Here is a 10,766-nt window from a genome sequence, read left to right as displayed (position 1 = left end):
CTATCAAGTTTACGACTTCACTATTACTAGAATGGTTTGTTCTCATCTCACCAAATATTTCTCCTCTCCCTTTTTTCTAACTTTTCTCTAGCCTACTCTCATTCATTACAAAAGGTGAAACCAAAACAAACAAACAAATGAATAATGTTAACATAAATTTTTTGTCTCAAAATGATGTAAAAGTGATGAGGAAACTAAAAATAAATATATATCAATTCCAAGAAGGAAAAAAAAGGAAGAAAGAGAAAGACGACCCAACATAGGCAGCACAACAAACAGAGCAGAGGTTTTAAATTTTAATATAACTTCCAAAATGAGAGCTTACCTCAACTCCCAACACCAATTTTGAAACGTAAAGTTTGCTCTTCTTCCCTCTTCTCCCCCCTTAAACCCCTCACCCACTGAATCTTGAACTTTCAATTTCTGTAAATTGTACCTCCTTTGTGCCATTAAACTTCTTAGTAATTCACACATCAATACCCAACACTTATGAAAAACTCATAAACTCACAAATCACCATTTTTTTCAACTTTCCATTCCCAAAAAAGGCAAGTTCTGTTTTTTCTTTCAATGCCTTCATCTCCTAAATCATTCAATGCTTGGCCATCTTCCTCTCCCCTTAACTCCCGTAGATCGACGGTTCTGATTCTTTGTTCTCTTATCGGTCTAGCTGGGTTTGTATTCGGTTTCATTGCAATTTCGAGGCAAGGTTTGGGGCACAAATGTAAATATGCTGAACCTCGATCTGTTTCTGTTGTGTGGGATAAAAGTTCCAGTAAAGCTACGGGCCTTTTAGATGAAGGGCAAAAGAGGCATAAAGTTATGGGCTTTGTTGGGATCCAAACCGGGTTCGGATCCACTGGCCGTCGCCGGTCTTTGCGGCAGACTTGGTTTCCCTCTGATCATCAAGGCCTTCAAAGGTATTACCTTCTTTTTTTTTTTGTTGTAAATTGTAATGAATGTAATTACATTAGTATTTTTTTTTAGTTTATTGATCTGCTGTTAATTTTTCGTAAAACCTTACAGACTTAGCTAAGAAAATGACAGAATGGAAACACTTGTAAATATAGCTGGGATTAAACTAGGTATGTTTGTAAGGATACGTGTGTGATTTAGAGAACCTTTAGTTTTACTTTAAAATACAGAGTGTTTAGTACTCAAATGAAATTGACAAAACTAGAGCAGAATGAATTTACAATGTAAGTTGTTCGTTTAATCATCAAGATGAAAATCTTGTTTAAATGACCTTAATAATCAAAATGGCATGTTAGGAGTATTTGTTTATAAAAAATAACTTAATGAACACTCTCTCTCTTTTTACTTTCTGGATAGCACTATTGTAAGCGCTGTGATATTATTTGCTTGTGTCATGAAATTTGACTAGCAAGAACTCATGGGGAACAAAGCGATGTGTATAACATGCAGTTACATAAATTATCTTAATTTAGCATGTTCAAATTGAGCGATTCATAGAGCAACATTATCTTGGTATTGTTGAATTGAATTGGAAATTTCTGGCCATCTTAATCCAAAAGGTGAGACGTTTTATGTTCCTTTTGCAAAAAGCTGTTTACTAAGCACTCAGAGCGAGATGTTTCACTAATGAACTCTATGCAATTCCCTTATTTGTTATGTGTATATGCAGTTGTATTGCCTGGTCTCTATGCATTTATGAAACTATTATTTGCTAAACCTACTGAAACGGAATTGCAGGTTAGAAGAAGCCACGGGCTTGGCTTTTAGATTTATAATTGGTAGAACAAGTGATAAATCCAAAATGGCAGAGCTTAAGAAAGAGATAGCGGAATATGATGATTTTTTACTATTAGACATTGAAGAGGAGTACAGTAAGCTCCCATACAAAACGTTAGTTCTCGCTCTCTTGTATAATTCATACCCTCTTTTTTGTCACCTATACTTACCCAAGTTGTTCTTACAGCATAGCTTTTTTCAAAGCTGCCTATGTGCTTTATGATTCTGAGTTTTATGTTAAAGCTGATGACGACATATATTTGCGGCCAGGTGACTAGAACTTTGAAACCTTCTATTATTACTGTTCTTTACTTGAAGTTCATATTATGCATTTACCATATTCTATAATTTTGATGTGCTTGAGTTGCTTTAATTTTCCATTACAGATCGCCTTTCACTGCTCTTGGTCAAAGAGCGGTCTCACTCACAAACATACCTTGGATGCATGAAAAAGGGTCCAGTTTTCACTGACCCCAAGCTCAAATGGTGAGTCTAATAAGTTGCCTGGATGCTGATATATTCCCAGTATGACGCTATCTAGATCATTTGCTCTATACATGTGGAAACTTAGTCTCTCCATTCCATCTTGAATTGCTTTGTATTATTTTCGAGGACCAATAAGATCAGATTTTGGATATATTTTGGTTGATACAAGTAATTAGTTACAATACAGTTTAAGTGGCCGACCAAGCTACCACACAAACTCACTTTTCTTAGGGTTACAACTTGACTCTTAAATAGGGCATGGTGGCGGATCTGAAATATTGAAATAAACACTTGCCTAAAAACAGAGAACTATATAAATGGTTAAGGAGATGAAGATGAACTAAGCACACTAATATCAGTCTTGTTTAAGCTCAGGACACATAGGATGGAAACCGCACCTGGATTAGGCTGTGATTAAGTGTAGACACACAAGAGCTAAGGCGAGCACCTCATCACCCAGGGGCTCTATCTTGAAAAGGACGCTAAACAACAAGTTTAGCCGGTAAAGTGTCATATTAATCGTTAAGAAGCCATTGTAAATGAATTTGGTACTTACTAAAAATAGGAAATTAGAAATTTAATACAAGAAATTAGTTGCTAAATCAACTGGTATTTTGCACCCAAGGGTGTGACCTTGTTGTTAATAAAGTGGGTTGAAAACCCTGAGGTCTCAAATTCCAACCCCCGCAAAGGCAAAATAATTACGTGATTTCTTCCCATCTATCCAAGCATTGATGGACGTAGTTACCCGACACTTGTGCTGGTAGGAGGTAGTAGGTAATCCGTGGAGTTAGTCGAAGTACACGCAAGCTGACCTGAATATCAAAAATCAACTAGTTTTCTATTGACTTAGCAGCTTCTTTTTTTCCTGTTCAAAAAAAACAAAATCAATTACTAAATCAGAATTAGAAATTTACAGTTGTCTTTGCTGTTTGATTTAGAAATTTGACATGGTATTTTTAACTTGATTATTATGATGTTTATTTCATATATTTCACTTAACTGTTGTTCTTCTAATTCTCTAATAATATTGTTGAATTTGTACTTATTTTTTACAGCAACAACAATAATAATAAACCCAATATATTTCCCACTAGTAGAGTCTGGAGAGGGTAGCGTGTACGCATACCTTACCCGTAGAAAAAAACCTTCCCAAATCTCCCCGCAGATACTCATTTTATAAGAGGGATCAAGACTATTTAAATTTAAGTTTTTCAACTTGTATCTGACAATCGTCTTCTTGAGCCGAGGGTCTATCGGGAATAATCTCTCTATCCCATCGGGGTAGAGGTAAAGTCTGCGTACACACTACCCTCCCCAGACCCCACTTGTGGGATTATACTGGGTCGTTGTTGTTGTTGTTGTAAGTTGTATTTGACAAATAACAAATGCCGAACTGCCCTTGTGACTTCAGTTCCCATTATACTAGCAGGAATTCTCTCCTCTATTTTCTTCAAGTAAATGACTTTCATTGAGGAAAAGTGGGTAAAGACCCGTTATTTACTGGATTACTTACAATTGATCATCAGCAGAATATGTCTTGCCATACATGCTGTGAAGCCTGTGCTGATGGTAGACAGAGAACATAAAAGTTTGTTTGGTTCGGTGGAGAGAGAAATCAGAGTAGCTTTTAAGGGAAAATTGAGTTCAATACTTAACCTGAAACGGAAAATTTGTACTTAATTGCCAATGGGTATAATTTGAAAAGTCTGAATCTGCAAACAACTACAACTGTTACCTGTATAAGGATCATTTGTTTCTGTAGTGTCTATTTTAGACTACATTGGGTGGATCTTGAGATATTGTAAATTATTATATACAATAATATATATATATATATATATATGATAAATGGAACTTGGGCCTAAAAGCTAGCTTATGAGGTGAGGATTGTCCAAAACCATATAAGAAGACCAAAGACCTCAAATCCCACCGATGTGGGACAACTCAACACCCCCTTATGCCCAGGACTGCAAACTGGAGCGTGGACAACATAAATGGGGGCTCAACATAACAATAAATGAGATGGGCCTGAATCTGATACCATGATAAATGGACCTTCGGCCTAACTCAACCCAAAAATTTAGCCTAAGAGGCGAGGGCTGCTCATGTCCATAGAAGGAGACTACCCATCCCCTTCATTGTCGACGTGAGTCCTGCTCTGGTACCATGATAAATGGATCTTGAGCCTAACTCAACTCCAAAAGCTAACTTATGAGGCGAGGATTGCTCAAGTCCATATAAGGAGACAACCTATCCCCTTCATTGTCGATGTCGGGCTCAACATCCCCTCTCATGCCCAGGATTGGACATATGGAGCGTGGACAATTATGGGAGCCCAACATCGAAAAATCGGGATGTGTCCTACTGCTCTGATACCATAATAAATGGACCTTGAGCCTAACTCAATCAAAAAAGCTAGCTCAAGAGGTGATGATTGCCCAAGTCCATATAAGGAGACCAAGAACCTCAAATCCCACCGATGTGGAATAACCCAACTATATATATATATTTACACCTTATCTTTTTTAATACATTCAATCATCATAGTATTGCACCTATATAGCGAAGCATTTAAATGTCAATGTAGGATATGATTAAACAATATCTAAGGACATTCTCTTGTTTTATTCTCTATATGTGCTACTTTGCACATGTTGGATGTGATGATATTTTATATTGCTTAATTTCATATGACCTCATGTCCATCTCTGACATCAATATTTCAACAATATTATCTTGTGAATATGTTAGCTCAAGATAATAAATGGACCTTGAGCCTAACTCAATCAAAAAAGCTAGCTCAAGAGGTGATGATTGCCCAAGTCCATATAAGGAGACCAAGAACCTCAAATCCCACCGATGTGGAATAACCCAAATATATATATATATTTACACCTTATCTTTTTTAATACATTCAATCATCATAGTATTGCACCTATATAGCGAAGCATTTAAATGTCAATGTAGGACATGATTAAACCATATCTAAGGATATTCTCTTGTTTTATTCTCTATATGTGCTACTTTGCACATGTTGGATGTGATGATATTTTATATTGCCTAATTTCATATGACCTCATGTCCATCTCTGACATCAATATTTCAACAATATTATCTTGTGAATATGTTAGCTCTTAGAGCCTCAACATTTGCTCAAGTATAAATATTTCTGGTTTCAAAATCGTACTTACGTTTGCGGTTTAACTTTGATAGGTGTCTTCCTACTTCTGTAGCACTCCTCTATTTCAGCCATCCTATTTTAATTTTATTAGGATCTCATCTGCTAATAACATACAACACTGAATCTACCAATCCAAAAAAAAAAAAGAGAAAGAAAACATACAACAGTGAATCTCATCGTACATACTATTAGTTTGCTCAATAACAACCAGTGTAAACAAGTAACGGCTCAAGGAAGATCCCTGGTGTAAACCTACGTTATGTGAAACTCCTCTGTATCTTCTCGAATGTTTTTTTTTTTCCTGTGACAATTTCATCATACATACCCTTTGTGGCATTTATGGTTTGATATGAATCGTAACACCGCTAACTATTTGGTCGCTCTCTATCATATTCTTTCTATAGATAAATAAATATCATGTGAAGACCCTTATATTTTTTTACAATAAACTCTCACCGATCTTCTTAGGAAAGATATAACTTCTGTATATTATAAATTTTTTTTTTCTCACTTATTGAAAAGAAAATAAAGAACATAGATGTACTTTTATAATGACTGCAGACTAGTAAAGAATTTATGTTGTCTATGTAATATGGTTGTTGTTATCATCATTGTTGTCTTTGTGAAACCGATGCAGGTATGAACCACTTGGATATATGCTTGGAAAGGAGTATTTTCTCCATGCCTATGGTCCTATTTATGCTCTTTCTGCTGATGTTGTTATGAGTTTGGTTGCTCTCAGGAATAACAGGTAAGTTGGCTTTGTACGAAATTTTCTGTAACTGATCTGTTCAGAAGGGTACACTACACCCTTTTTATTTTAAAAAAGCTAGTAATAGGTCCTATTTACAGCTGTTGGATATATTCCATCAGGAATATGCTCTTATTGGCCTGCCAGATTGACCCAGGAGGACCCCTTTTTTCTCATCAAATAAGATCCCAACTTCATTTATAAGATAGCATAAGATCTTTATCATAAAAGCTGGATACATATTACACATCACATTGCTTTTAGACCTGCTTCGTTATTTTTATTCAACCTTTTTGTCTCCACTTATTCTAGTCAAAGCGTAATAGCTCCTTACTTATCTCCTCTTGCTGTAAATTTTTCAGTTTCCGAATGTTTAGCAATGAGGATGTTACTATTGGTTCCTGGATGCTTGCGATGAATGTCAATCATGAGGATAATCGGCAACTATGTGAACCAGAGTGTACCCCTTCATCCATTGCTGTGTGGGATATTCCCAAGTGTTCAGGTCTGTCCTATTCTTTCGAAAATCAGTGCTTCACAGATGTTACCCTGTTGAATTTTTGTAAGGACAAATAGCAAATGAGCTTTTTGCTGAGATGCATTTTGGATCTTGAATTTGAACATGAAGCATAGAGACAAATGGCAAATAAACCTTTTGTCTTGATGCATGTTGTTGGATCATGAATCTGAATTGTGCTGCACTGTCAATGGGAAATTTTGCTGTTTCCTTCACATGATACATATTTTACTAAAAGAATATCTGGTACATACTACTATGTGTTGAGTTATATACTAATTGATAATTTTAGTCGCAGTTCATTGTATGATTTTCTTCCAAGACTATGGAATCTGTTGGTTATCTGTTTCTTGTTGCAGCTTAACACTTGATTTCTTGATCTCCTTGTGTAAATGTGAATCTCAGTTGTCTGAAACAGCTGCACTAGATGATATTAATTAGAGCCCCAAATCTTCTTTTTGCATATTACCTTTTACATCTTCTATAAGAGATACTTGCCCTTTTATCTGGCAATTAAATCACCACTGCTACAGCTTTAGATGTCTTTAAAATATGTTTCATCACACTACTTATTCTTGCCGACTAGCTGATGCCATTCTTATATTAACTTTATCCTCTAGGTCTATGTAATCCTGAGAAGAAAATGTTGGAACTTCATGCAAAAGACATGTGCTCAAAGAGTCCCACTCTGCCATCAGATGAGGATGATTAGAGCTCATTGCCGTCAAACACAGTAGGCTGGCAGATTGTTTACAGATTGATTCATTCCTTTTGGTTAATGGGCTCAGTCAATGTTGCTTCTGGAAGTTGTCTCCACTAAATGTCGCGGCCAATTTGTAAGTTACCTGTGCAACAGTAGTTGAGGAAAATATTTTTTCCAGTTGTCCCGTTTAGAGATCAGATTTTTGTAGCAATAGGAGATTAGGGGCAAGAGATTACCTTAGTCCTCCTGTTAATAGAGTGCTGTAAGTGTAAGGTTACCGCTTGGAATTTAAACACGGAGTTAGTTACTTGACATTCTGTGCAAATAGTGTACTCTGTTGTTTACATTACACAGTTGTTATTTTGAGGTCCTAGAACAGTTCATACACTCTGGAGGAAAAGATTGTCATAACAATCTATGAATAATTCAAGATTTTTTAGAATTCACATGTACATTATGGTATGATGATTTTTTAGTAAACCAACTCATGCTTTTCCATGTACATTGCAAGTAGTTATTATCTAAGTTGTTGGTGAAAGTGCGGGGGGGGGGGGGGGATTGTCGATTTTTCTTTTTATAGTAAAGTCGTTGACTAGTTTGACAATTAGTCGGCTGAGGATAGAATTGCGGTAAAAGTTAAAGACAAAAGGTAAAGTGCTGAAATGAAATGACACCAAGAATTTTATACTGGTTTGGATTCAATATGAATTTGATTTCAGTGCCCTTGGGTTGCAAGGATGTTCTCTCTTCAAAGCTCCTTGAAATACGTCGTACAGTATGTTGATGTTTCAGCGAACACCAACTGCCTTTTGGTTCTAAGTACACTCGTTGTAACTTTGATACAAAGCCTCACCAATATTTCTCTCTCTTTCTTCTCTCTACTAGTTACACGGTAAACTACACTTAGATTACAATGCTTGTTTAAAGTAGAACAAAGAGCACAAAGTTGGTTCGATCAAAGTATGTCTCTTGTCTTGGTCGTCTCTGGATATACATACTTCAAGGATTCTGCCTTGATTTTTGATGATGGAAATCTTGAGAGATTGTGGACCCAAGGGAATTGATCCTTGGAAGGAATCGCAGATTGATTCTTTTTAAGAATAAATGTAAAGCTTCTATTAATTTGCCTTGACTTGTGGTCTCTGATAGAGCTTTCCTTCTTTGAGCAAATCCTCCTATTATTCGAACATCCTAAGGTAAATCCCTTAATTTTTGAAGTTAATTGCTTTCCTTTGATAGGAGAATCTCCGGTGCATTGATAGACAAACACAATGAATTTCGAGCAGTCTTGTCTTTCTTTGACTTTGTTCCTTCCTTTAATAACTTCCTTCGATCGCCTGTCATATCTTGAGAAGATTTTTTCTTTAATTCTTCGTTACTTCTTCCTTTCTTGTCTTCTATTGCTAATATTTGACTATCTTCTTTTCCTTTCGCTCCCTTCCTTTCCTTTGCCTCGGAGTGTTCCTGCAAACAGAGATATGTTATTTTCATCATTAAAACATGAATCTAATAATCTTCCTCTTTTTGATGATGACAAAATAACATAATAAAATCAGTTTACTTCCCTGTATGTCTTCGTCAGTTGTAGTTGACTCCCCCTCAATTAAGCATCAGTGTTCTTCCTTGTATATTAGTCGACTCTTAGTTTATTGTAGTCGACCCCCCTCAATTGTGCAGCCAAAAAGATTGCTCCTGAAAGTTACCTGCAGGCTTCTTACCTAATCTTTCTCCCCCTTTGGTATCAACAAAAAGGCATTTTATAGGCAAATAATAGGACTAAGCAAGATATAACTAGCTAGTTAAGCATGCAAAAGCAAGTAATTGTCTTAACAGTACAACCCCACGACTGAACAATCAGTCCAAACATAAACAAAACCAAAAGAAATTGTCTTAAACAACCATGCATCAACGACGCAAAAAATACGTTAGGGTGTTGCAAATAGCCTCCTTGAGGCGATCAAAGCTAGCATTAACTGTGACTGATATCCTATCGAGCCTGTCATGTACCTCCTTGAAGGCATTCACTACATTCTTTGTTGTCCTGAGGATCTGATCTCTTATCTTGGATACATCAAAGCATGTCTCCTTTGACATACCATGGATGTCTTCAATTGTGGTTTGTGTGGAGACCGGTAAATCCTTGATGACAATCAATTTATCACCGATGGAGGTTAGCTTTTCTATGAGATTGTCACACCTCCTTTTTTACCTACACCCCCGTAAGGGAGTTTTTTCCAACTTAAAGTGACAATCGAAACGGGATTATTTATTTATTAAATTCAGAGTCGCCACTTGAGATAATTATGGTGTCCCAAGTCACCGGTTCAAATCCCGAATCGAGGAAAGATTGACTCTGTTTTATAGTCCGCGAACACAGAAATCCGGGTAAGGAATTCTGTTAACACGGAAGAAGGTGTTAGGCATTCCCGAGTTCCGTGGTTTCAGCACGGTCGCTTAACTGTTATTATTGGCTTATTATCTGATTTTAACACATGTTTTAGCCTATGGTAGATTTTAATTTATTAACCGCTTTTAATCATTTTTAAGAAGATTCAACGCTATTTAAAACACGTCATGGACCACGTCACATAAATGCACCCACAGTCCACGACACATTTTAACTAACGTTGTTGAGATTTGGATTTGGGTCACATAAATGCACACCCGAATTTAGGAAGGATGTATCACAACTAAGTCACGGGAACCGTACCCATAGTTGCGATGATTCAATTACGTGCTTAAGGTAACACAACAAAACATGTTAAACCCAATTTTACTTTCATTTAGTATCCAGCACCCCATGACTTATGTCAAGCACTTCGTTCTTCTCTTTTGAAACTTTCAAACCCCAGCAACTACATGTTCAATCCAATAATGTAAGGAACGAACAATTTAGCAGATATCGAACTATGGAAACACAACAAACATGAGTGATTAAACTCAAATAATAGGGAACAAACAAACAGGCATGTATTCCAACTCTTAACGACATACTCAAATCTTTCCCAAATCCAACACCCAAATTGCCCAAGAATGGGAGGAAACAAAGCTAAGTTAACCACTCAATAGCAATAATCCCATATGCTTTACCCAAAATGGACAGAAAGAATGAGTTTTTAACAAAAACAAAGCTGCAAACTTCAAATGCTAAAGCAAGTGAAAAAAAAACCTAAAACCCTCTTGAAAATGAAACCATTCACGTCGATATCAAATGTGCACCAATTAATTGCATGATGTGTCATTGTGGTCACATTTTTCTTTTTAATGTTGACAAGCTAATAAGTATTTGACTTTTAATTCTTCGATCTTTTGAATAGCCCACCATAACTTTACCAACTCTCAATGTTCTCTATCTAGAGTTTGATATATCAGA

General features: G+C 36.3%; 1 protein-coding gene across 1 annotated transcript; it reads left to right on the top strand.

Moving 5' to 3' along the window:
• The first annotated feature begins 333 nt into the window (after nucleotides 1–333).
• On the top strand, nucleotides 334–7,895 carry LOC104225325 (probable beta-1,3-galactosyltransferase 14). The gene is made up of 7 exons (XM_009777103.2): nucleotides 334–920; nucleotides 1,714–1,866; nucleotides 1,940–2,022; nucleotides 2,139–2,238; nucleotides 6,060–6,173; nucleotides 6,536–6,678; nucleotides 7,311–7,895. The coding sequence occupies exons 1-7, from the start codon at nucleotides 571–573 to the stop codon at nucleotides 7,400–7,402; spliced, it is 1,035 nt and encodes a 344-aa protein (XP_009775405.1). The 5' UTR covers nucleotides 334–570; the 3' UTR covers nucleotides 7,403–7,895.
• The last annotated feature ends 2,871 nt before the right edge of the window (nucleotides 7,896–10,766 follow it).

The sequence above is a fragment of the Nicotiana sylvestris genome, chromosome 7, assembly GCF_000393655.2.
Source record: "Nicotiana sylvestris chromosome 7, ASM39365v2, whole genome shotgun sequence".
Taxonomy (NCBI): domain Eukaryota; kingdom Viridiplantae; phylum Streptophyta; class Magnoliopsida; order Solanales; family Solanaceae; genus Nicotiana; species Nicotiana sylvestris.
The sequence above is the reverse complement of the archived record's forward strand: the minus strand, read 5'-3'. Positions and strand labels throughout refer to the sequence as shown.

Bases quoted from the DNA above. Each gene is read 5' to 3' on its own strand.
- LOC104225325 (XM_009777103.2), top strand. From the start codon at position 571: ATGCCTTCATCTCCTAAATCATTCAATGCTTGGCCATCTTCCTCTCCC. The intron at 2,239-6,059 runs GTGAGTCTAATA...AAACCGATGCAG, and splicing joins ACTGACCCCAAGCTCAAATG to GTATGAACCACTTGGATATA. The intron at 6,174-6,535 runs GTAAGTTGGCTT...TAAATTTTTCAG, and splicing joins GTTGCTCTCAGGAATAACAG to TTTCCGAATGTTTAGCAATG.